Source organism: Ipomoea triloba, chromosome 4 (assembly GCF_003576645.1).
Source record: "Ipomoea triloba cultivar NCNSP0323 chromosome 4, ASM357664v1".
In the NCBI taxonomy this organism is placed as follows: Eukaryota; Viridiplantae; Streptophyta; class Magnoliopsida; order Solanales; family Convolvulaceae; genus Ipomoea; species Ipomoea triloba.
The window spans coordinates 25824248-25851638 of NC_044919.1; the positions used below are offsets into that span (position 1 = coordinate 25824248).

Here is a 27391-nt window from a genome sequence, read left to right on the forward strand (position 1 = left end):
GAGTAGTTGATACCGCTTGTGTTTGATTACCTATGACTAAGGAAAATCGGGAATTAATTCCACAACGAATGCTCAATCGTTATGAGTTAACCTTGAATCTATGATAAGTTTCTAAAATCCGGTGGTTAATGTTTTCTTAGACCAAGTATTAAAAGTTCAATTGATTTCTTTAGTAAATTTGGTTTGATTATCAACTTTCTATTCTTATTTATTTGATTATTTATTTTTGTTAATTTCATACCAAACCCCCTCTTTAATTTGAACTCATGCATTAAACTAGTTACTCCTCGTGAGATCGACCCTTACTCTCACTACTACGTGTTTAAGGTTCTAATTTGGGAGCGTTATTTTTTGCAGGACTGTTTTGGACGGGAAGTTAAAAATGAGGATTTTTTTTTTATTAATAGTATATATTATTATTATTATTTATTATTAAGTATAATTTAAACATCTAAAATCTAAATAAATTTAAAATTTTAATATAAAGTACTAATATTGGACACTTATTTTTTGCGCATCACGCATAAAAAATACTAGTATATACATAAGCATATATACATACAAAAATTTGAAAAAAAAATAACAGAAATAAGTACATATATACAAACATATAAAATATGAAAATGTAAAAATAAAAAATAAAAAATCGTATCTTAAGAGATGGTAGAAGTCGACAGAGTAATTGTAAGAACTTAAAAGAGATATGGGAATATATGTATACATAAAGGTCATACGGTATTTTTGGGTTAATAAAAAATACATATTTCAAATAGGCTAGGAATAACTAATACAAAGCAGTAGTTATATCGTGGACCACGGTCCACAATGCATTGTGGACCGCTTGCGCTGTTACTGATACTACAGTTTATTTCAAAAGATACTGCCTTACATTTGTTTTTATATTATCGAATAAAACTGTAGTTATATCGAAATGTAACTGTAGTTGTGTTGAAATGTAACTGCAGTGTATATGAACTGATACTGAATAACAGTTCACATTTGTGTTTTATACTTTTATATTATCGAATGAAACTGTAATTATATCGAAATGTAACTGTAGTTGTGTTGAAATGTAACTGCAGTGTATATGAACTGATACTAATTAAATAACAGTTTCACATTTGTGTTTTTATATTATCGAATGAAACTGCAGTTATATCGAAATGTAACTGCAGTTATGTTGAAATGTAACTGGAGTTGTGTTGAAATGTAACTGCAGTGTATATGAACTGAAAGTGAATGGCGTGGAATGGAGATCGTTTCATCTGTCTGTTTTCATTAATCAAAACGACGTCGTTTTGATGCGCGGTCCACGATATAATATGCGAATACAAAGGGGACCTTAGAATTGACTATCCCCATGGTAAATGGAATATCCCATATATTCCATGGAATTATATATTTTCTTTGTAGTAAAATTCGAATCAAACATAGAAACATACCTATTCCACGAAATAATATTTCGTTTCCAATGTATTACACGAACCACACGTACGTCATGTAAGTGTATTTGTTAAATGTGATTCATTAATTGCTCTTTTGATGGCGTTGAAGAAAATATAAGGGTTTCTTGGTTCGCACATGGGAATCAGAATCAGAATCAGAATGAATATCAAATACTTGATGATGGTAATGAGTTTTGGTGAAAGTATTTTACATGTTTCATGTTTGGTAGTAGGGTGGAATGTGAATGATTATTAATAGTTGGGGAAGTGGCTAAGGAGGAAGATAAGGAAAACCTTATTTTATTAGGGAATGAGTTTTGTAATTAAGAGGATAATCAAAACCCATAGTAGTGTTCTAAAACCTACCAACTAAACAATAACAATGACTTTGATACTCATTCTTGATAGCCAAACCTGTCAACCAAACACACCCTTAGACTTAGAGTAGTTTTGCTCATTGTTGTTCAAAATTTAGAAGGTACTTAGGTAGTGTTTGGTTGTGTACTTTCTACCATACTATCATGGCATGTTTGGTTTGCTGGAAAATGTTTTCTTTGAATTTAAGAAAAAATGATTTTTTTTTTGTTTGGTTCATGAAAAACATTTTTTATTGGAAAACATTTTCCTCAAGAATGAGGAAAACATTTTCAATGCCCCCTTGGTATTTTGTTTTCAATGGAAAACGACAATTATGCCCTCACCAACTTTTCTTAATTACCATTATTATTATTGTTGTTATTATTGTGTAAGGGTATTATTGTCTTTGTATTCATTATTAATTATAATTTCAACCCAACCAAACAATGAAATTCATATTCTCAATAATTTCTTTGTCACCAATCAAACAATTTAATCAATTTTCATGAAATTTATTTTCTATGGAATTTCAATTCTATTTCCCTTAAAATATTTTTCAGCAAACCAAACGGGCTGTCAGAGTTAATAATAATTACTTTGTTTGTTTATCTACTTTTACAACTTACTATTAGATTCAAATCATTTAGTAATCATAAAACACATTTCTCTTTAATTTAGAGCAAACTAAAAATATTCATTACAAAATAATGTATTTTGACAAATCTATGGACCCAACAAACCTATTCTAAAATTCCTCATGATATATCTCCTGCAATTTAGTTTGGATGCAAGATTTTCCTTGTTTAATATAGATATTGATAATATAGGCCAAGTTTCAAGTCAACTAAATATAGTAGCAACTTTATGGATTTTTTTTTGAATACTATTGACCCTGTTACATGTAGTATCTGTCCATATACTTTCTCAATCTACTGAAGCCCAACAAAGTCAACATTGCCCCCACTGAGGCTTGGGAGAATCACTTCATGCCGCTTGACCACAAGGCCTCCAGCGAAATTTTTTTTTTAAAGAGAGTCAATGTTCATCATTCATTTCCCTAGTCATAAAGATCTTAAAAAAACCATAATCAATTCGTTAATAACTTCCGATCTTCCTCTAAAAAACAAAGCATTTTAGTCAAGAAATTGAGAGAATTTCTTAAAAATTCAACATATTATCATTTATTTTCAATATGGTACACTAATATTAAAATAAAAATCAATCAACTTTAAATAGGTGTAGTTAAGTATGGAATTTAAAAATCCTCATGGTAGCTTAGTTAGGCTGTCCTCAACCCTGCCAATCTCTCTCTTTCTAATCTATGTAGCAAGAGAGAGTTTTTTTTATTTATTATTATTTAATGCCATGTGTGTTGCAATAGGAGAGAGAAATTGCTAAATTAGCAAGAGGAGAGAGAATGAAAAAGTGGGGGGAAAAGCATGGTAAATCTTATTTGTGTACTTTTTTATCTTCTTTATTTCCTATTATATTATTTAGTTATTATATTTATAATATAATATGCAAATTTCAAATAATAAAGAATTTACAAATTTGATGATGTGGAATTGGGACCCATTTTAAAAAGTGAGAGAAATTTCTAGGTTAAGGATAGCCTTAGTTCTTGATCAGTAAAAGATTGTTTCTAAGGATACAGTATCACATCCTAATAGTTGTAATATAAGAATTTCATCTTTCTATGAGAGTGACACTGATAAGTATCAGACACTAGTACTCTTATCCGAAAGATTGTTGAGTCACCATTCACCAACTCACCATACCTCCAGCACTCTAGTATGAAATTTGAAAACATTATGATAATCAAACATAAAATTAAAAAATAAAATAAAAATTGTGATGGTTGCAAGTTGGTACATTTTGCTAGTGCTCAATTTCACCATTTACCAGCCCCCGACTTTCTTTTCCATTCCCCGTTCCTATCCGCATCTCCGTCGGGGAAGAGAAAAATTCCCCCATCTCCATTCCCACGGGGATTATCCGGAGACGGAAAATCTCCACCCCGTTTATACCTTATAAAAAAATTAAACATTAAAAAAATTAAAAAAATTTGTTTCAAAAATAAATTTAAATAAATAAAGCATATATATTAAAGTAATATTATCTACATATACATTTCATAAGCATGACATATAACGACAAGAATGCTTCTAAAATTATATAATATTATATACAAAGTAATACATATATGTGTCTTGTGTGACTATAATCGGGGACTCTCGGTGAGAAATTCAAAATTTCTCATCCTCAATTCCTCATTTTTATCCTTATTTAGAGCGAGGAATATAATAGAGTATTTTATTAGATACGGGTATAATTTACATCTCTAACCATGTTAGTATATTTGCTAGTTGCAGTCGGATTCCACACCTAAAAGAAGAGTTGTTTTTTTTTTTTTTTAAAGGATGGTGATTAGCAGTGAATATTGAAGCCAGCTATAACATTCCTTACAAATACAAGACCCCACGAGTGCCCATACACTGCACCGCCTTCTCACCTTCTGCATGCATTTACTATCAATTTTTGCAGGCCAGTCCGGGGTCCCCACCTGCCCTATACTCCTAGTTTCCTACACCATTGGAGTTCTTTTTTTTTTTTTTTTTTTTTTTTTTTTTTTTTTTTTTTTTTTTTTCTAATTCTTACCCGTAAAAGCATATAATTTATTTGAATTATAATGAATTCTGTCAATGTTTATACTCACAATACTTAGCACAACTAAATCAGTATAATTAGTTACATCAATAATATATCCTATATATGGTTGTACCATACTTAGTGTCAATGAGCACCTTACAAATTTCAAAACTAATTATATAATAATTTCGAGCAGTGAAAATTTTGATTGTTATAAATAAATGAATTGTTAATATAATTTGACATTTTGTAACAAATAATATTTAGACGGGATCATTAGATAATTATTATTTTATTTATTGAATATCATGAATTGAGCTTATCTTTCGTTAAAAAAAATACTTATTAATCAAATACAAAAAATAATATTTTTTTTTTGAAAACAATACAAAAAATAATATGTTTTTATGTTTGTTATTGAAAAATTCTGGTAAAAAACTTTGATTCCTATACCTTAATCTTATGTAAATTATTTTTTAAATGATGAAAAAAATTCACAATCACAAATCAAAAATTCATAATCTTTCAAATATAAAAATAACGTTCTATCCGCTTAACTACTCTTTCTAGTCCTCTTATAAATTTTTACTATAGAGTTTTACTCATTTAGATTGAAGTAAAATTATTAACGAGTCAATGATATGATATCTACTCCTACCCACATGTGCATTTACTGACACCCTTTTGGTAAGCATCGAAACCTAATCCCTCTTTCTCTCTCTACTTGTGTGGAAAGACAGCAGTCAACCACAAAAGAAAGGAAAGGAAAGGAAAGGGAACCCCACTAGTTCCACTTGTTCATTTGTTTTTGGCTCAAAATACATTAGTTTTCTGCAACAGCTTCATCTCCGTTTCTCTCTCTAGCTAGCTAGCAAGCTAGGATTTTGTGTCTTTGCCAGTTGGACAAATGTTTGTTGGATCGCACACAAACCAAAACTTCTTAGCTGCCCAACCAAAACCCTCAACTTAAAAATTTCTTTGCCTTTTTCTACAAAATAATGGAATTTATAGAGCCACATAGTAGTAGTAATAGAAGTAATAATGGTGTTAGTAGCTCCGAGCACCACCGTCCAACGCCGCCACAAGCTCAAGAGGCGCCGCCGTCTTCTCTCCAGCTGGTTTCATCACACCAAAGTCAACCACCTGACCCTCCTGGCCCAGCCACAAGAACCCCCACCCACCCCCTTCTCTCTCCGCCTTCTAAGTTGGTAAAGAAAGCGTCGTCCAAGGACCGGCACACGAAGGTGGAGGGGCGAGGGCGGCGGATTAGGATGCCGGCGTTGTGCGCCGCCAGGGTGTTTCAGCTCACTAGAGAATTGGGTCATAAGTCCGATGGGGAGACCATAGAGTGGCTCTTGCATCAAGCCGAGCCGGCTATTATAGCCGCCACGGGGACGGGTACTATTCCCGCTAATTTCTCCACTCTCAACGTGTCTTTACGCGGCGGCGGGACTACGGTTTCGGCTCCGCCCTTTATCCACGGCGGCGCCGCCGCTATGTTGGGCTTCCACCGCCACGGAGATAACGAAGCGGGGTCAGATCCGAAACCCGGCCCCTCCACCTTCATTCCAGCTCCGGCCATGTGGGCGGTGGCAGCGCCGGCGGCCGGAAACGCCGGGAATTCCTTCTGGATGCTTCCCCTGAGCGGCGGAGGTACAAGCGGGACCCCCACCTCCGGCTGTGTAGCTCAGCCGGAGCAACACCACTTGTGGCAGTACAAGGCACCAGGCGGCGGATTCGAGTTCCCCGGCGGCGGAGGCGCCCGGTTCAGTCCGGTTCAATTAAGCCCCGTGCAGCCGGTTCAGCAGCTAGGACTGGGCGTATCAGAGACCAACTTGGGAATGCTGCCCTCTCCCGCCATTAACGCCGCCGCGTACACCACTAAGAGGGTTGATTTGGGCATGACTTTGGAACAACATCAACATCATGGCCGCCATCATAATAATCAGAACCACCAGCCTCAAGGCAGTGACAGTGGAGGTGAAAATCCCAAAGATTCTGAATGACAATGTCAATGTCCTGGGATATATTCCCATTTAATTTCTTAATTTTCAGTCCAAAGAATCTAAGTAGAATTCGAATGTATGACCACTAATTTAGAATGGTAACCAGAATACCATCACATAATTACATGGTAGTTGGCAATTGATTGTTTTTATTATTGTTATATTTTGAAGTTGAGTGTTGGTACTTAGAGATAAGGTTTGAGATAGATGGGAGCAGCATTTAGTTAAGGTTGGTTGATGGGTATGCTTTTTGGCATGTTTGGGGAGCAAGCTAAGCATGTAGAATGGTTTGAATTGGTAATTGATGGGATTTTTGGATTCTTCATGGAGGCAAACATAAAGAAAGAATCCTAGATGTCCTATGTCTGATAATTTGAGAGTGTACGTCACTCTGGCTTTCAAATCAATTGTATATAATGGAGGAAATGAGGGATTGATGCTTTACCATTATTTACTACTCCGTATTTAACTTATTACCGTTTTCTTTCATCTTCAAAGTTTTACTGCATGAACTCCCATTTTTTTATATTTTAAATTTATTCTTTAATGGCAAATTATTTTATAGATTTGAAATCAAATTACATAATTTACATATTGAATATTGTTCATAATTTATATACTGAATATTCACAACTAAAATCACAATTTACCTACTGAATATGTAGATTGTAATGAGTTCACCTTGTAAAATGGATACAAGTCTATGATATAACTTATTCTTTGAAGTAGTAAACATTGATAAAATAAAAAAAAAAAAAATTATGTGGGCCACATTACGTACCAAGATTTTGAGTGTATGAATAAAGAGGTAGAAGTAGAGAATGATGAGAGTATACTATTTTCCTTCATGTCCGTCCACCTTCGATTTTCAAACACTATTTTTAGTTTTCTACCTCAATCATTACCCAATATTAATATTTATTTACAAGAAAGAAAAATAATCTGAAATAAAATTTCGATCATGCGTTTGATTTTATTGAAAAATAAGAAAAGAAATAAAAATTGTGGCTCTTTTTGTTTTTCTTTTAAATTTTTAGATAAACTAGAGCATGCTATGTTAGCGGTAGTAAAAAATTAAGAGTCTATGTAATATTAGTTTTTGAGGTCAAGTACTTGTGCTCAGATGACACATGTGTGGCTCTTCTTCCAGGAAGGTCATATGATCAAACTTCAGTGGTGGAGTATTGACTTAAAAGAAGGTCACAAGATCGAATCTCGATGGTGGGATGTTGACTCATTGGGTTGCAATATATAGAGAACGATTGTTACGACATGGATCCGGGTCCATGCTCACAATTTTAGAACTCTATATTCACAATTACAGAACTTTATATTCACAATTTCATAACTCTATATTTAACCGTATAACACAATTTTTTAATCTATATGACAAAATTGTCAATATAGAGTTCAAAAATTGTGAATATTGAGTAATATAATTTTGTACGTAGTATATTGAGATCTAAAATTTTTAATATAGAATTCTAAAATTGTGAACATGAATCTTCCATAACACAATTTGCCAATAGAAAAGGTATAGAACATATATTACCTTATAATAGAGTCAATAGTACTTAAAAAAAAAAAACAAAAGTCTTTGGGATGATGCCACATTGTCACTTGAATTCAATTCTATTCTTATCATTTAATTTAATTAACTCAATAGTGTTATAACTATATATTAATGTGGACATTATTTTTATTGTAACGGAAGTAACGGTCCGGTACTTAAGCATGCCATTATTGTATCTGTTATATATATATATATATATATATATATATATATGTATGTATGTATGTATGTATGTATGTATGTATGTATGTATATATATATATATATAGACACACACACACGTTGTATGTTTTGGATGTTAATGGAAATCTTTGCTACCAACACTATTGTCTACTTTATCTCTTTTATTCTTCTCATTACATCTATCATGCAAACAGCTCATCGGTTAGGAGCTAACGGCCAACCAGCATAACCTTTTACAACAATCCCGACTTTGTACTTAATTATTCCTTCTAGTTAGTGTTTATCGCATGCCTTACAGTACATTTTGTCCGTATAGTCTTCAAGCTTCTTCCTGCACCCCTCACTCTTACAGACAGTGAAATACCATTCGCCTTTTATGTCTAGAATTTCTCCAAGTACCAAAAATTCTCCCACCTAAAAATTAATTACACAATACGTGAGAAATATAATGGGTGGCTTTTCAAATGATTTCAGTACAAACTCTAAACCTGTGATTTTTACCTTCTTGTTGTCATAAATATCCGTAAAAGAAGTGATTGTGACATTTTCACTCGATAAAGCTTCCAATGATCCAGATCAAGTAACTTGAGCTTATACTTTGTACTGGAGTGAAGAACCTAGGCATAACCCGTAATCGTCAAATGTGCTTGCAATAAAATATGATACAGTGTGAAAAAAATTTGATCTGTCACAATACCTCTCCTTGAAATTGAGGAACTTATTAGGGAATTCATAATTGAACAGAATCTTTGTTGCAGTGTAGGAACTGGATATCCTAACCTCACCATCTAATATGATAAACAATTTTAAATAGTTATAATCGAATCAAATAAATTTATGCTTGCTACTGGCTAATTACTTACCATCATTCACACTGGCTCTGCAGAACTGTAGTATAACGATAAGTGGATTTGCCAAAATCAGCATTATAGTAAGGCAGCACATAATCCACGTGCTTGTCCCACAGGGTAATCGTGAGCCGACTCTCCCTAAGTGAAAACATCAATGAACGTGATGATACCTCAATTTATACTTAAACAAATCAAAAGGCCATCTAAACAAATACATGTCGAGAATCTTCAATGACAAAATCAATCAAACTTTGGGGATTTAAATTAACTTGGATAACTTTTGGCTCAGTAATGAAAACTACACGACCAATCAATTCTGCGAAAACCAAATAAAAGATTTAAAATTGTCAATCATGATTGTACCATTAGAAATTTAATATAACAAAAACAAATGAAAACATATTCAGTATAGAACAAAATTTTAAGAAGAATTTACCAATTAGCTAATTGTTATCCACTCCTCCAAGAGCTTTCAACGATCCAAAATCCTTGAGTTTGAAAATGTGTTTGGGAAAATCGGATTCATCTTGATCTGTAACACTAATCAAAGTGTTGTGGTTCGCTTTCATAATGTACTTATGGTCACACGACTTAAACCTCATGCAAAGCGTTTACACAATGAATTTGTGAATATCATAAACTTTCTCTTCCTTCAAGAGTTTGTTGAATTTTTCGACAAACTTTGATCTTTGGGGATTTGTAAATGGATGCAAGTTCCCTGAGGAAGATCATGCCATTGTAGAATAGTTTTTGTAAAGAGGAATTAGTGATGAAATTTAAAAACCAAGCCAACACACATAATGCATTTTAAAATGAGTAGTAATTGTATGACATGAAGGAAAAGAGGTTCATAAAGATTGTGTTTTTAGCACACCTCTAATTAAAAAATTCACTAATGTGTGTTTCTGATGTCCAGAGCTATAAAATATTAAAAACAATGTAGACTTTTACTTCATTTTTTTGGATGCACCCACCACATATCCGTAAGAAGTCAGTGACTAAGTATATCTTATCCTATCTATAAGTAAACAAACAACAATATACCACCAGAAAAGAAATCAACTTTGTTATCTAAATAGAATTATATATGTCGTACAAAATGAAATTTTCTTATGAAATTTAAAAACCAAGCTAGCAAACATAATGCATTTTAAAATGAGTAGTAAATGTATATTGGCATGAATTTATTCTTATAATTCTATACATTTTAACTTCTTGAGGTTGCAGTAACCGTATATTGGCAGACCCCATTAGTGAACGATCATGATGATAGAATTGATCACGATTAGGAGACTAATGTTATTGTTCATGATATGAAGATTTTGTAGAATAATATTGTTGTTTACGATTTGCAGGGAAGTATATGTACTGACTACAAGTATATTGTTGATCACTTATGCCGACGACTAATGTACTTTTAATGTAGAATTGTAGTACGAATAAGAATTGTATTACCATATGTTTACAATATTACGTTGCAGGGAATATATGTACTGTATGTCTGTATTATTAGAATTAGTAATTTTAATCTAGAATTGTATTAGGAACAGAAAAGTAGGAAAAAATATATTGTATTAGAAATTGTATTATCATATTTTAATGTATAATTGTAGTACGAATAAGAATTGTATTACCATATTTTACAATACTACGCAAACCTTAATAATATATGAGTGTTTTGGGTGGAAAGTTAAAATGAATGATTTTGTTTTTATTAATAGTATAGATTTGAATTTGAGTTGTATTGCCATTCCTAGGTATATTAATAGGTGTTTTTGGAATAGTTGTGTACTATATTTTCTAGAATTGTATTACGAAAATGAATTTTAATGTAGAATTGTAATACGAATAGGAAAGTAGGAAAGAATATATTGTATTAGAAATTGTATTACCATATTTTACAATAATATTGTTGTTTATTAATTGCATTGAAGTATATGTATGTATTTTTTTTTATACAAATTGGAATAGTTGTGTACTATATTTTCTACAATTGTATTACGAAAAGAAATTTTAATGTAGAATTATAGTACGAATAGGAAAGTAGGAAAGAATATATTTGTAGGAAAATACTACTTGAACTCCATACTTTTACTCCCTCACACCAAAGTTTGATGTTGACACTTTCTTTAGGACCCACATGATGAAGATAGGGAAATTCTACAATGTGCGAATTGTATACTCCAAATATAAACTCCTTGAGCTGGCTCCCTTAGCTGTCTGCGTCACATCAGTAGTTTTTTTTTTTTTTTTTTGGTTTCTTCCTTGAGAAGGCAAACAGGACCATTTCACTACTTTTCTCCATTTCTCCCTTTCAGAGCTTGAGAGGCGAAAGCAAATAACATTAAACAGAGCCTGAGAGTCATTGAGAGCCATTAACAAAAAAGAAAGCTTCAATACTAGGTATATTTCCTATTTACAGTATATGCTATTTGAATTATATTATAAATCTTTTAAATTTTAAAATTATGTATTTTCTTGAGAAAGAATACGGAACACTGTAATAAGCACTCTATCGCTCCATTAGCTCAAAGATTGAGTTTATTCGATCACATATATCTATATAACAAAAAAAATGTTTTTTTCCCCGTTTACAGGATGCTATTGATTTTTAATATTACCTATTATTATTGGTTATATTTGTAGATATGGAGGACGAAGAAAGGTTAAATGAACCCAAGGTTGATATGGTATTTCAATCCAAAGAAGAAGTTTTTATATTTTATACAAATTATGCAAAGAAAAAAGGATTTTGTGTAGTAACGAGAAGCTCAAAACGCGGAGATGATGGAAATTTAAAGTATCTCACTTTTGAATGTGCTAAAGCACATAACAAAGAATCAACAAGTAAAAATTTGTTATCGTCAAAGCTCTCAACAAAAACAAGATGTCAAGCTAAAATAAGATTCAAAAGGTGTGAAGATGAGAGTTTTAAGATAACAACCGTTGAGCTTAGTCATGATCATGATTTGAGTCCGGGGAAAGCACGTCATTTGAGATGTCATAAGAAGCTAAATGAGCAAGTGAAAAGGAGACTTGATATAAACGATCAAGCAGGTATTGCTCCAAACAAGAACTTTCACTCTCTTGTTGTAGACGCAAGAGGTTATGAGAATGTCACGTTTAATGAAATGGATTGTCGTAATTATATTGATGAATTGAGAAGGAAACGGCTTGGTGTAAGGGATGCATAAGCCGTTTGTAAATATTTTGCTAAAATGTAACAGAGCGATCCAAACTTCTTTTATGTGATGGATGTTGGTGAAGATTCTCGGTTACAAAACTTGTTTTGGGCTAATGGGAGGAGTAAGGCTGCATATGAATCTTTTGCTGATGTGATTACCTTTGATACAACTTATCTCACAAATAAGTATATGACATGCCTTTTGCTCCTTTTGTGGGAGTAAACCACCATGGACAATCTGTATTGTTTGGTTGCGGGTTGTTGAGCATAGAGGACACTAACTCATTTGTGTGGTTATTTCAATCATGGTTAAATTGCATGTCAGGACGCCATCCGAAAGCCATTATTACAGAGCAATGTAAGGCCATGCAAAATGCTATTGCGATTGTATTTCCAAATACAAAGCATAGGTGGTGTTTATGGCATATCATGAAAAAGCTTCCTGAAAAGTTGAGGGGATATTCTAAATATGAAGAAATCAAGGAAGCCTTGCAAAGTGTTGTTTATGATTCTTTAAATGAAAATGAGTTTGAAAATGGTTGGTCACTATTGATTAACACCTATGATCTCAATGAGAATGATTGGCTAGATGGGTTATACAAAGAAAGACAACGTTGGGTTCCTACATATGTGAAATATACATTTTGGGCGGGCATGTCTATTACTCAACGGAGTGAAAGCATGAATGCTTTTTTTGATAGATATGCCAACTCTAAGACAACTTTGAAGGTATTTGTTGAACAATATGAAAAGGCATTAGAAAGTAGAGAAGGGGAAAGAAGCAGATTTTCATTCTTTTAACTCTATGTATGAATGTCTTAGTAACTATGAGATGGAAAAACAATTTCAAAGACTATACAAATGAAAAATTTAGAGAGTTCCAAGAGGAGTTAAAGGGAAAATTTTATTGCTATCATTATCTAATAAAAGATGAAAATCCAAGTTTTGTGTAGGAAGTTGTAGAAGATGTAAAAGTTGGAGACAGAAGAAGAGATGTTAAGTTCATGGTTGCTTTCAATGATGTTGAGTGTGAAGCCAAATGCAATTGCCGCTTATTTGAATTCAGAGGAATTTTATGTAGACATGCTCTTTTGGTGCTCATTTTAAGAAAGGTGAGTGAAATCCCTTCTAGATACATTTTGTCTCGATGGAGAAAAGATTTGAAACGTGGATATACTTGTATTAGAAGTAGTTATAATTTGTCTTGTAAAGAAACTCAAAGATGTGAACAAATGTGTGATGCATTTCGTGAGGTTGCTATTATTGCCGCAAGTGAAGATGAAAAATATAAGTGTGTGATGGATGGCATAAAAGAGCTAAAATCATCGGTCATGAATGATGAAGTAATTAATAGCACCACACAAGCATCATGTTTACCACAAGATAATAGAGTTGACAAGTAAAATATGTCAAGTGGTGCAAATAAGGTTTTAAGTCCTTTAGTTACTAGAAGAAAATGTCGTCCTCCAACTAAAAGAAGAGTTTCAAGATTAGAACAAGTGGTGGAAAGTCTTAAAATGAAAAAGAAAAGGAAACAAATTGAAGAGAAGGATCCAAAGAAATCACGACAAAGACAAGTATGATATGTTTATTAATTAGATTTCATTTGTTTATAATTGATCAAGTAGTTTATATTCACTCCTTGATTTATTTAATGTTGTAGAGTTCTATAAGTTATGATGATATTGATTGTGTATCAATTCCTTCGTCTCCTCATAAAGTCGATGAAATTGGGACACAAGAAAGTTTGTAACAACAAGCCCGATGATGCCTTTGCAAGGATTTTACATGGTTCCCCAACGCAATGTAAGACATGCTTGCATTACTATGACTATTAAGTTAGCTATTACTTGCTTTATACTTTGTTAAAAAGAATTGTTTGATATTGATATGTGATTCCGACATCACTAGATGGAGGCCATTATATTCCTTACTCTTCTCCTTCAAACAACCAACTCAATAGTGACATTCAACTTCAAGCACAAGTATACTTTGTTATGTATTTATTTGTGAGTTATCACTTACACAAATGGTATACTGCTACTTTATTAAATATATATATTTTGCTAATTTATGGTCCACTTCAATCAAGTTTGGAGAGGAGTATATGGTATGGAAAATATAGAACTCAACCAAAATATGTCACAGGTAATAATATGTTAGTGCATATGGAGTTATCATTCTTTTATATTCACTTTATTTGTATAATTTACTTGTAATAAAATTTTATTCCTTTTGTTTTACTTTTACAGTCAAATCAGTTCTTTGGATCAAATATTAATCATCATATGTAGTTTGAGGAGTTGCTGTAAATGAAGATGGTTTGAGGAGTTGCTATAAATGAAGGTGGAGCAACTTTATGCTATTTTGCTATTGTAACTAGAGCTACTTAAATATTCTCTATTTTGTTGTTGTAAATGAATTTAAATTTATGATATTTTGCTATTATAAAGGGAGCAAATCTATGTTGTATGAATTCTGTTAAGCAAAAACAGGATCCTATGTTATATAACATCTCAGGGAAACTAATGGTATTTTGAGAACTTGAGAAAGTTATGTAAGTTATAATGCTCTATTATACCAGTTCTAACACCCTGAAAACAAAAGCAATAGCACCCAGGAAGATAAGAAAGAAAAAAATCATCCTGTGCCAAAACTCTTCAACCAACCATTTCATTAGAAGGCAAAATCTCTCATTACATACAAATACTCAAGAGATACACAAAATGTATAGATCTTCCATTAAGGAGGTGGAACTCGTGATCCTTCACCATCCATGCATCAAACTCTTGAGTCCAAGCTCCATTAAAATACAATGCACTTGCAAAAATGAGCCTTGTTGGATTGTTAACTGCACTGGCAAGAAGTATGTGGTTGATAAAATCTTTAGTTTATTTCTCAACCCACAAATTCACTTCATCAGCCACTTCACTTGCTTGGGCAATCAACATCTATCAAACTTCAATTTCTGTTATAATTAATGAACAGGTTAAATGGATTCTCCCAATTCTAAAAACATGAAGAATAATTCATACTTTTTCAATTTAAAAAATAATAATTTCATTAAAAAAGTTTTTCATTTCTCTAATTTTCCCCCTTGCTAAATAAACCCTAAGAATTTTACCTTGTGTTGAAAATCAACTAATTCATATGCGGCCTTGTAAACACTGTCCACGACATGCTTAAATGAAGACTTTAACGGCAGAGTCAGGTCGATCCACAAACTGTTAATAGAGAGAGGAGAGAAAACTAGGTTGGAATCTCCTCCGACCTCTGTAGTGAAGATGTGCTTAGCTAGCTTTAATGAAGATCCACCTGATTCCTAATCGATTTACGGTTAACGTCCATGTTTGCATCTGGGAAGAAGATGTGCACTGCGTTTAGGTTTCTTCAAAATCCCTATATAGCAGGTCGGCAGGGTGAGATCGAATTTGATGGGCCATAAGAGAGAGGAACATTCGAAGTAGAAATGAGAGAAAATGGAGGAGAGGAAGAGGAAGAGACGAGAAGAAACCGTGCTAGAGAAGAGAAGGGAAGAGATAAAGAAGAGAGAGAAAATAGGGCTAAAAAGGAGTAAAATAAATGGCGTAATCTAAACCACAGAAATTATTTTCTTTTTTAATAAAAAATAATTACATGTCAGGGAGTTTTTTTGGAGAGTAAAGTTAGGGAGTACCTGTAGAAGGACTCATTAAGATAACCTATCATATCTTGTCACGTCAGGGAGTAAAAGTGAGGGAGTATAAAATGGGAGTCCATGTAGTAGAATTTTATATTGTATTAGGAATTGTATTACCATATTTTACCGCAAACTTAATACTATAAGAGTATTTTGAGCGAGAAGTTAAAATCGAAGATTTTGTTTTTATTAATAGTATAGATATAATCTACAAACTTAATAAGTCTCAATCAAGGTTATATCCTTGATTTATGTCCCTCTTTCTATATGCTAATAAATTTGTACATTTTACTTTAAATATTATACACTTCAATGTTATTAGACAAAATTGTCCCTACTACATTGTTGTTATACAAAACTACCCTTACACCGTTATAACACCGTAAGCTTTTAACTCCATCATTATTATCATACACCTATATCTATCATATCATTTTCCTGTTATTCCTTAATTATCATTTTAGTAAAATTATTATATAATTAATTTAATGGTTGATTATATTTTAATTAAATTTCTATACATGGTAAATCATATATGTGTGTGTATAAAATACATATACTATATTTGTATATATAATTAGAATTAAAAATTTTAATTATTTATATTTATTAATTATTTAATATTGGGCATGAACTTTCGCGTATCGCGCATACAAATACTAGTAAATTATATATGCCTTAAAATATTTAAAAAAAAACAATGATTTAAATAAAAAAAAAAGTTAAATTCCAACTTTTGAGCATATAAGTATGACATTTGCACATATAAGTTAATAAGTATGACATTTGCATATTGTTTCGACCCGACTCGATTCGTCTCACGAATAATGATCCGTGAGACAGTGGGACCCTTTAGATTTTAATCACTAGAACAGCATATGCTATTGTTTTGAATTCGATAATTAAAAGTGAAAAATGAGAAATCAAAATAAATCTCTATTTCAATTGGGAGAGAGGAATTGATTAATGAAAATGTGTATGACCGATCAGTCGTTATCCAAATCAGTGTGATCCGTTAGAAATCTCTAACACTGTATTATTATACACAAAATACCAAAGATGTGATGATGACAGTAGGCAGATATGCATGATTGTATATATTTTAAATTCCATTGAGTGGTTGTAATTTGTAAATGAACCCCCCCCCCCCCCCCATTACTAATTTATCTTCTTTTCTTCAACCTTAATTTTATTCAAACTTTGTGGCCAATATCTAATCTTCTGCGACTTCACTTTACTTAACTTGGCAACCTACCTAGGAGTGTTAGGGAAGAATTAATTTTCGGTAAACTATTTGTGTTCATGTTCAATATTAAGATAAATAAATATAATTGAACAAATTTTAGAGCTAATTTAATAAACAAATAGAGTCTGAATATTTGTAAGCTTATTTGCTAAGAGCTCATGAACAAGCTCGTTAGTGTTAGTTTAATAATGTTTATGAACAAATTCGTTTAGTGTTTGTTTAATAACGTTCAGGAACATGCTCATTAGTGTTTGTTTAAGATTGTTCATGAACAAACTCATTTAAATACAATTTTTTTTATTTAGTTTTATACACTAGTATACTACATTAGTACATTAGTATTTTAGTTTAGCCTAAACAAACACAAACACGAGTAGTAAATCCATTTGATAATTCTCACCCATAAGTGCAGATTATGCATAGTTTAGGCTCCATCTGAGAGGAGCTTTGCTAATTAGGACGAAAGAATGAGGAAAATATAAAAATGCTATTTCTTGCTCACGAACAAATAATGATCATAAACATGTACACGTGCATGTTTATTTAGCGTTTATAAACGTATTTACGAACGTTAACAAACACTAATGAACACTTACCGAACAAACAACATAATTTTCAAAAATTTTAACAAACGAATACGAACACTCTAACAACTTCTATTTGTTCATGTTTGGTTCATTAGTAAGGCCATCTCCAACCCTCTGCACCAAATTCTGCACCAAATTTTACACCAAAAGGAATATTCCCAGCATATTCTTACACCAAATTTTTTTCATCTCCAACCCATTACACCAAATTTTACACCAAATGTTATTTCTCCACTAAAATAATTTGTTTTATCATAAATTAAGATTTTGTATTATTAATAAATATTTTGGCGTGTAAAATATAATTATAATGCAAATATTATTTTATTTCACAATAATAAAACGAACATCCATTACATTTAATTTTCATAATTACCATCTCGTTCCCACATATGCTCAATTAATGCATCTCGAAGCGCATAATGCACTTCTTTGTCTTTGATTTCCCTATGTCGAGCAAGATAAAGCTTTATGCATTTTCATTTTTAATTAAATTATATTCAATATTAGTCTTGTTTTAACCGTCTTGTTGAGACCTTCCAAATGATATAATTTATTTTTAATAATATAAAATTTATATTTAACAATTTAACAAAATATACAAATATACTAAAACTAAATAAGAATAGAAGCAGAATTACAAATAAAGGTAGGGGTCAAAATAGAAAAAAAAATTAAATCAGAATGGCGCAGGTTGGCGCAAACTGAACAGTGCACACCAAATTTGGTGCACTACTGTTCACAGGGCGCCATAGTTTTGGCGTGTTGATTGGAGCTGTCTCACGCCAAATATTTTGGAGTTTTGGTGCTTTGGAGGGTTGATTGGAGATGATCTAACCATAAGTCCTCAACACAACGTTAATTGCTATATCTAGTCCTTCAAATTGTCGATATACATGTAATGCCGCGGGGCCCATGGACATTTCGCTACTCACTTTCTCTTTCATTTTCCATCCTCATAACTTCCAAGAATTATAATCTCTAATTTATAATTTTAATTCTTTAAAATTTTTAAAATTAAAATACATTTAAATTAACATGCGTTTTCAAAAAAAAATAAATAAATTAACATGTCTCATAAACAAGTCATTCCATAAAATCCGTCCGGGACAAAAAAAAATAGAGTTCTTCGTTGATTACAATAACAAATTTACAATGACTAATGCAATTCACCACTAAAAAGAAAATTCCTCATAATTTTCCTGATGACTAAAAAAAATTCCTCATAATATGACATTGTTTTATTGGCTAATTATTACTCCGTATAAGACATGCCATGGAAGTAAACTAGCCTAGGTTACTTATAACTAACTGGCTCAGGATCGAACATCCAACCTCTCGACTGTAGGTAAAGCACTCTTACCACCTGGGCTGTCCTTACGGACCTGGTTTAAATAATGTATGATTTTTGTAAGTTGGGTTGCTTATGTGGAGGAGATAAGGAGAGGAGAGAGAAGGTGGTAGGCGCTTATAGGAGAACTTAGTTTTCGACAGCCAAGTGAGCCCCACTCAATCGTGAAGCACACTAGAAGCGATCAGTCGGGCGCGTGCAAGGCATGTTAATTTTTACACTAGAAGCGATCAGTCGGGCGCGTGCAAGGTATGTTAATTTTTTTATTTTATTATTATTATTATTTTATTTTTTTTTTGCTTATGAAAATTCCATGGATAATTTCAACCTTAGGAAGTTAGGAGGAAGAAAATTAGGAGTAAGAAGCATTTTCCATTTACAATTCCCCTGAATTGGACAAATTATTGTGTGGACCATGGTCTACGTATCTGTGTAAATCATGAATATAAGGTACATTTTTATTATATTTAAAGTACATTATTTTTGTATTAAAGGTACATTATTTTATAGTATATATGAAATGATGTACTTTAAGCACTTAAATAATATACTCTAAAATAATGTATTTTATGTATATTAAAAATGTATTTTTTTTTATTTATGGTCCACAACTGTGTGGACCATAGTCCATGCAATAATGATTGTCTTAATTGTTAACCAGATGAATTTTTACTCATTGATTTCTATTAAGTCTTTTAATTAAGGTGGAAATATAAGATATTAAAGTAATTAAACCCTGTAATTTAAGTAATTAAAAAAGGAGGGGAAAAAAAGGAATTCAAGTTGATTTTGTGTTTACCAACTAGCAATCTCTCCAAACTCTAATTGCATGATGTTTACAGACTGGTTTGAGAGCATTTATTTGTTTCTAAAGACATTATTAATCACATGAAAACTCTTACATATAAAATGGCAATACAAAAGCATTGTATCCCAACAATGTTTCTCAAAAGGATAAACATGCTTCTCAATTCAACTAAGAACACCATTTTTCTATACAATCAAAAACCTGCAAAAGGAGGATTAGTGTTTGTCTAGCGAAAATTTCGTGAGACAGATCTCTTTGGAACCTTTCCCTCGAGTTTTAGTCTTCTATATACTTCTCTAACGTGACATGGTCTAATTGGTCCAGTATCATTTCTCTCGGACATCACTATTCTAGCTGCATCAAGGGGTTATGAGCAATAACCATTGTGTTAATCCTTTATCAGATATACATGGGTGCTGTTAGCAGGTAATGAATACACACAACTGCATACCTGTTTCTATGAGCTCACCAACAAACATTTTTGCAATGCCAGACATCACAATTGTCATAGGTACAGAGATTTTCTGACTTCCTGTGATACTTACTAGTAACTGCATAAATAACATAGACGACAAAAAGGGTATACATTATCAGATAGCGCATGATGCAACAAGTAAAATTATAATTACTCGACAAAACGTATACCAGGCCAGGTCTGTATGTCCAACATATTCATTCTAGGTTTATGTTGTTTTTTACTTTTCATAATGGGTAACAATATACAAAATGAACAAGCAAGGAATGGAATAGTGATTACCCGCTTCATGTTAGACTTCTGAAATCCAGATCTTCGAAAAGATTCATACCTACTCATTTGTTCTTCAGTAAATTGAGATAAAATGCTCCTGCATAAAGATAAGAAAATGAGTGAAGTATGGCAATTAGAAATCCAAAAATGGCACAATCACAACAAACACATTTAATTTGTATATACACACTTTTATATCTAGAGAGAGAAGGAGATATTTGGGGCAAGACAACTCAATAAAATTATTTCAATTACTTAAATATATCTTTCACTTTCAGTAATTCAGTGAGCCTTCACTTTTTTGTTCTACAACAACATTGTTCAAATCTACTACAAGCAAGGAGTTAGTAAAGCTCGACTACAAGAGGTTCACAGCTCTTAGTTTACATGTATGCACTTTCCTTTAACTCCCACCCCCATCATAAACCCTCACTGCTCAATAAACTCATCCCTAGCAGGAAGTACCTTGGATAAGTTAAGATGGTCCAAGATATAAGCTACACTCTCAAGTGTTTTCATCATAATTCCTTGATAGATCCAATCTCAAAAATTCACATACATTATTTGAAGTTCAATAATTTTACAAAAGAGAATTACTAGGGAAAGGGAAGAGAAGGGGAGGGAGGTAATGTGAATTATGCTTAACAAGTTAACATTATAACAATTTCTTGATAGATCCAATCTCACAAAGCATAGAGCAGACATCCTTCATTGCTCAATAAAGTTACAGACCTAAATTACCAGGGAAAGGGAAGGGTGGTAATGTTTAATGCCCTAAGGTGGCGTTTGATTCAGATAATCTTAGATTACCTAGGTAATGTAAGTCTAGTAATGTTATATTACCTTATTTGGTTCAAGTTATTAGTTTACCTGGTAGGCTGGTAATGTTATATTACCTCAAAGCTTAAGTGGCGGTAATGTGATTAACTCTATTTTCTTATATAATAATAATAACAACAACAAATATAAAAATAAATACTCCGTATATGTTTATATAATCAAATATACCTACACATGGGGGTGTGTGTGTGTGTGTGTGTGTGTGTATAGGGTGATGATCCTATGAGAACCACCCTCCCCAAAAGTACATGAGAACCAATACGGTGGATTAAAAAACAGATCTATGGAATTGGGGGAATTCAACATTCGCGTGTGCATATGGAGCATGTGTTGTGTGCAAACATAGGATATGCACACAGCACATGCTTCATATGCACACACGAATGTTGAATTCCCCCAATTAATCTCCTCAATAGATCTGTTATTTTAATGCACCATATTGGTTCTCATGTTCTTACGGGGGAGTGGTTCTCATATGATCACTAATCTATCTATCTATCTATCTATCTATATATATATATATATATAAAATCTCACATTCCATGAACCAAATACAATCAACTGCTGTCAAATTGGCATGATGGTAGTAGAACTTATGTTTTTGCTGATAAAAGGAAACATCAAAGCTATCAACTTATCATAACTTACTGCATTTTGGCCTTTTTGTCGGGGTCAGTACTAGATGTGAACTTTCCTAGTTGCACGTCCATGTGCTCCTCCTCTTCCTCTTCATCATCTTCTTTGGGCTTCCCAGCAGTCCCAGTGAGAACTGTTGCAGCAAAGGAGGTTGATGGGTGTTCAGGATGATTGATGGAAACAAGACTATCAGTTTCACGATCATTGACAGCAAGAGAAGCCTCATTTTGGGCTTCATTCTCCTCAGCACCTACAGGGGAGTTGAGGGGTGATTCCTCTTGAGCCTCAAAAGCAGCTTCAAAAGGATCCTTGGATTGCTTCATTGAATTTTCTGTTTAACAAATATGATGACAGCAGAGCAAATACACAATTTCAGTAATGCTACAATCTTGGAAAACACAAAGTAAACACAAGAAAACCAGTGGTGAAACCTATAAAATGAAATGTTTGCAACCAAATAAATAAAGGAACCCAAATACAGAATTCAAATACAAGACTAGTTCTATTTCAATTCTTGAACTTACCTAATAACTTATTAAATATTCAAAATTCTTCATAAATCTCATAATATATAGCCTAAGCTCTATTCCCCATTTTAAGCTTGAATCTTTCAAGAACTGATTAGCCTTAGGAACTGAAGGTGGAGGAAATTATATTCAATCCTTGGCAATAGCAAGAAACTGGAAATGAGAAGCAAATAAATTAATCGAATAGACTAATTAAATACCCAATAGTCCCCCACCCCCTTCAAAATATACCCCTCTAAAATCTCTCTTAATTACCTCAATAGTGCCAAAAAGGAGCTATCCGTTTGCCCAATTATTGATAGATTAGGTTTCTAATCTCTAGGAGTTGTGAAATGCACAACAAAATCTCAATAAACAATTTCAACAGGCACCAATTAGTGTTTTATTTGAACTACTAAGGGAAGATAAAAACATACCCAGAAATTGAGATACTCTATAATCATCTCCACAAATTGAGAAACACTACAGATTAGAATTCAAGTCTGCAAAAAATATATTTAAAAAAAATTATGAATAAATAGATGTATAAAAGCCTAAAGTTTGAAACCTTAATATAGAGACAATTTCAGAGCTTCTTCAGTAGCTGAGTTTGGTCACCACTCACCAAGAGAGGTTTGTGATAAAGAAATCATGAACTAAGGTTTGTCCCTATTCAGTTTTCTTTTATTTATTTGAAGTAAAATTCACTTTTGTACTTTTTTTTTTTTTGAAGGTAAACGTAGCTATTCCATTAATTCATAACATAAAACGTTTACATCAACGATCAATGAAATGGTAAACCATTCCTTACAGTCAAACATAGAAACAACTTTTCTAACTATGCTATAGAAAACTTGAATCGCAGACTGTTTCATAACTAGGAAGCTATGTTCCTTCAAGGAGCTTAAAGCTTCATCAAAGATCTGAGTCTTCATCATCATTCTTTTTTGCTCGCCCAGGATAAGATCAACACTTGCCGAAACCAAACTAAACGATTTATACTAATGATAATGAAAAGCTCGTGAAAGTAACGAGAGGAAAAAGCCCGTGAAAGTAACGAGAGGAAAACACAATAATAGAGAAAATAAAAAGTGATAAAGCCAAAATAGGGTTGGGAGTTCAAGACTACCAACACAAACCCCAATACCTACCTACTATTATTTTATTCAAAGGGAAAGAAAACAGAAGAAGAAGATCTGTGGCGGTGGTCGGAGGCAGACGGAGATGCGACGGTGGTCGAGCGGAAGAAGAGCGAGAGTAAACGTAGAAGGTGACCAAAACCGCCGGCTCAAAGCTCCATTAGAGCTCCGGCCGAAGGCCGGCGGTGGAAGTCGAAGTTGAGCAGCAGAGAAAAGCTTTTTGTTTTCCACTTTTGTACTTGATTATAGTACTTTTAATTTTCGACACGACAATTCCCACATTAGCATTAATAATAAAATAAAAATTAAATAACAAATGAACAAAAAAAAATCAAAACACTCAATATACATGTGTTCCTAGACCCACATAGGAGCACAAAAATCCCAGATATTATCACATTCCACATTCTGCTCATGAGATTGTAAGGCATCATACCCTCTAATCCTCTATTCCCCAATACCACTAACATTGGTATTTTTATATGGAAAAAAAAAATAAAAACAAAAAAAACAAAAAAAAAAAAAAAAAAANAAAAAAAAAAAAAAAAAACCAACAACAACAACAACAGTTTTAAAATAAATTCTAAAATTCATATTCATATTTTGGAAAGAAAATGAAATTGATCATGCTTAATATTTTTCCAATGGAAATGAAATATTTAAACATAGAGAATGTAAAAATAACAATATCTATATCCACATATATTGCATAATGCATTGAAACTTAATAACAGCACTGTAGATAAATTGAGTTCCTCATATTACTAACATAAACCCTAAGTGATAGAAAGGACTGACCAGACTCTGCGAGAATTGATTCGGTGGACGCGAAAAGCTTGGAGGCTCACGATCTCAGCCCGCTGTTCATAGCCATCGCCACTCTGTGTGTACGCGAAAAGCTTGGAGGCTCCCTACCCTGTATTAGCTCTGGAGCATATTGTTCAATTAAGTTAAGGTTATTTAAAATACGCATTACTGGAAATGCGTTGAGCATATTCTGGAATTGTTCCTTGCGAACATCAATTCGAAAGATAAGATTAAGGCCAACCAAGGCCTGCAACTATTTAGGCACCCCATTTTTATCCTACAAAAGAGATTAGCCATGAAACACAACTAATGGCATAATTGTATATAAGAAAGCTTTAAACTTACCTTGTTCTGCTTTGCATCCAAATCAGAAGCACTCATTCCTAAAAGTTCACAACATTCACGATCCTAAAGCAAGAAAGGTGCATTTCCATTCAAATTTGCCACCCTAATTTTAACTCTATATCTTAAAACACCCTCAGCCCAAGTTTTATTACATGTTAAACAATACATGTAACCCTCTTTCTCAGATAACTTTTTGTTACATCCCTTTGTTCTACATGAAGCATAGAACCACTCTTTGCCACTATCTATGAAAACCACTCTTACTGCTACCCAGAAATTCTCATACTATAAAAAAAGAAAACAAATCATTATAATATACTAGCAAATGAACAAAAAATTTAATATTATTAAGAGACATTACATACCTCCTTTAGTTGATAAATTTGGGAAATGGTACAAAGTTGTATTTCAACTTCATGTGAAATTAAATAAGAAGTGGTAGGATTTAAACTAGATTGGGACAGAATACTCTTCATAGGATTCTGGTCAATGTTTAGACTGAGAGATTTAAAAAAAAATTTGAAATATTAGTTTTCATTTATCTATAGAAATGGTTTTACAATTTAGAACGCATAACCTAAATACAGAATTAGTGAAAACTTGTCTTTAAATGCCTCAAACACTAGAGTCTTTTGATTGAAGAGAATATAAGTGACATCATAAGAAGAACATACTTTGACCTCTCCACCTAAATATAAGTGACATCATAAGAAGAACATACTTTAACCTCAAAATCCTATTTACCACTTTGAAATTTTTATATGATTTCAGGTTGAAATGCAAGGGTGTCAGGAAAGGAAAATGAAGCTTCAACCGTGTATTTTTATTTTTATAAAAAGGTTTTCCTCTTTTATTTTCTGTTGTAGTATGACAGTACAAAGCTTACAATATTTGTTAATATTTACCACATTGAAATTTTGTATATGATTTCAGGTTGAAAAATTTGCACAAAAAAAAAAGCCACAGAAAAGCAAAATAAAACTTAAAAAGTGGTAGGTACATAATGTTGATCTCTATTTTTATTTTTAGGTAAATGTTTGTTGTAGTATTTTTTGATGTGGTATGCCAGTACATAGATTACAGTAGCATCAAGATCGCGTAAAAAAAAAGATTAGGTATAAAGAATAGAATACTTACTGTTTAAGCAAAGCCTAGCCCTACAAAATTGGATTAAAACCACCCGTGGTTCTTCAATAGAGCAATTATAATATGGCTCAATCTTAGCGACATAATCATCCCAAACGGTGCATGTTAATCGATTACCACTGCATTTTTGAATAAAAGAATACATTAGGTTCATTAAAAAATATGAATAGAAAATAATTAATGAAAAAAGTAGAAACATACTTGGCATCCTCAATGATGAAATCAATGAGCCTAAAGTTTTTTTACCATTAATTACTTTATCTTGTGGAGCATGGAGTTCGACAACTCTACCTATAACATCTAGAAAAAAATAAAAAATAAAAAGTAATATTAGTTTCTAAACGCATACTGTATACGCATATTGTACAAAGCCAATTTTTTTACCACATAGTTCCTTCTCAACAGTTTGCTTTGATTTGAGTTTTTCAAAACCTTTAAGGCGATAGAGGTGCATAGGAAATTTGAGATTCTTGAATTCTTTCACCACGGTTTGGTAGTTAAACTTCAACATGTATCGGTGTGGACTTGTTTTTAAAGCTGTAAAAGTTTGTGATCACTACAAAGTTCTTTACACCATAGACTAATCCTTTCGTAAAGATGTCTTTAAACTTTTCAACATGTTCTTTTGGTATTTTTGTGTGGAGGAAGGTGCCCTGTAGTAGGTAAAAGGGTTTAACATAGATAATATTAATACCAGACGATTTTAAAATAAAAAATTAACAAAGAAATGTAAGTACTTGTTCAAACTTACCTCTTGGTCATGAAATACCAACTCTTTAGATTTGAGTATTGATGAAGTTTTTCTTTCAGGAATGTCTACGCCCTAACCACACGAAGACGTAGGGCACTCCTAGTGTTCATTGGCGATATATCTCTGGCAAGAATGAACATCGTGGCTGGATTTGAGTAGCGATCTTTCGTTTGGCAACGAAAGTTCAACAGTCGATAAGGTGCATTTAATTACATCGTTTGGGTAAATACGACTAAAAATATTATGACCATAATTAAAAAAGTAATTTATGTATGGGAAAACGAAAAAAATAAGTGTAAAAAAATGTCTAAAATATTATTGATATATAAATTATTATGTATGGGAAAACGAAAAAAATAAGTGTAAAAAAATGTCTAAAATATTATTGATATATAAATTATTACTAACAGCTAAAAAAATATAAATACCCCAATTTTTAAATATGATTTCTTGGAAACTGCTGAGAATACACGTTTTTTCACCAAAATATAAACCCATTACTTGTATACGTTAAACGACGCCGTATGGATTGGGCGGGAAGTTTTTGGCTCTCT

General features: G+C 32.4%; 3 protein-coding genes and 1 long non-coding RNA gene across 7 annotated transcripts; 2 read left to right on the forward strand and 2 right to left on the reverse strand.

The window, feature by feature from the left end:
* The first annotated feature begins 5181 nt into the window (after positions 1 to 5181).
* LOC116014951 (transcription factor TCP23-like) lies at positions 5182 to 6907 on the forward strand. Its single transcript, XM_031254926.1, has one exon. It carries the CDS (start codon positions 5450 to 5452, stop codon positions 6455 to 6457), a length of 1008 nt encoding a protein of 335 aa, XP_031110786.1. The 5' UTR covers positions 5182 to 5449; the 3' UTR covers positions 6458 to 6907.
* A 4805-nt stretch (positions 6908 to 11712) lies between these two features.
* On the forward strand, positions 11713 to 14001 carry LOC116016060 (protein FAR1-RELATED SEQUENCE 1-like). The gene is made up of 5 exons (XM_031256224.1): positions 11713 to 12243; positions 12292 to 12370; positions 12574 to 12977; positions 13202 to 13360; positions 13912 to 14001. The coding sequence occupies exons 1-5, from the start codon at positions 11713 to 11715 to the stop codon at positions 13999 to 14001; spliced, it is 1263 nt and encodes a 420-aa protein (XP_031112084.1).
* Positions 14002 to 14894: 893 nt separating this feature from the next.
* LOC116017837 lies at positions 14895 to 15726 on the reverse strand. The gene is made up of 2 exons (XR_004097978.1): positions 15373 to 15726; positions 14895 to 15216 (listed from the first exon to the last, which is right to left on the reverse strand). It is a non-coding gene; the product is annotated as an uncharacterized LOC116017837 (long non-coding RNA).
* A 4269-nt stretch (positions 15727 to 19995) lies between these two features.
* Positions 19996 to 26995, reverse strand: LOC116015415 (transcription initiation factor TFIID subunit 11-like). Of its 4 annotated transcripts, XM_031255474.1 has the most exons (9): positions 26838 to 26995; positions 26288 to 26386; positions 26078 to 26205; positions 24587 to 24715; positions 23087 to 23152; positions 22156 to 22474; positions 20677 to 20764; positions 20371 to 20470; positions 19996 to 20273 (listed from the first exon to the last, which is right to left on the reverse strand). In XM_031255474.1, exons 6-9 carry the CDS (start codon positions 22464 to 22466, stop codon positions 20146 to 20148), a joined length of 627 nt encoding a protein of 208 aa, XP_031111334.1. In that variant the 5' UTR covers positions 22467 to 22474; positions 23087 to 23152; positions 24587 to 24715; positions 26078 to 26205; positions 26288 to 26386; positions 26838 to 26995; the 3' UTR covers positions 19996 to 20145. The 4 variants fall into 4 exon arrangements, with proteins under 4 accessions (XP_031111334.1, XP_031111335.1, XP_031111336.1 ...); XM_031255475.1 differs by lacking the exon at positions 26288 to 26386; XM_031255476.1 differs by lacking the exons at positions 24587 to 24715; positions 26078 to 26205; positions 26288 to 26386; positions 26838 to 26995 and adding an exon at positions 23275 to 23289.
* Between the last annotated feature and the right edge of the window lie 396 nt (positions 26996 to 27391).

Coding starts and splice junctions, on each gene's coding strand:
- LOC116014951 (XM_031254926.1), top strand. CDS start 5,450: ATGGAATTTATAGAGCCACATAGTAGTAGTAATAGAAGTAATAATGGT.
- LOC116016060 (XM_031256224.1), top strand. CDS start 11,713: ATGGAGGACGAAGAAAGGTTAAATGAACCCAAGGTTGATATGGTATTT. Junction 12,244..12,291: donor TGAGAAGGAAACGGCTTGGT/GTAAGGGATGCA, acceptor AAAATGTAACAG/AGCGATCCAAACTTCTTTTA. Junction 12,371..12,573: donor GTTTTGGGCTAATGGGAGGA/GTAAGGCTGCAT, acceptor ATTGCATGTCAG/GACGCCATCCGAAAGCCATT.
- LOC116015415 (XM_031255475.1), bottom strand. CDS start 22,466: ATGAAGCAATCCAAGGATCCTTTTGAAGCTGCTTTTGAGGCTCAAGAG. Junction 20,765..22,155: donor GACAAAAAGGCCAAAATGCA/GTAAGTTATGAT, acceptor ATCTTTATGCAG/GAGCATTTTATCTCAATTTA. Junction 20,274..20,370: donor TGGTGAGCTCATAGAAACAG/GTATGCAGTTGT, acceptor CCCTTGATGCAG/CTAGAATAGTGATGTCCGAG.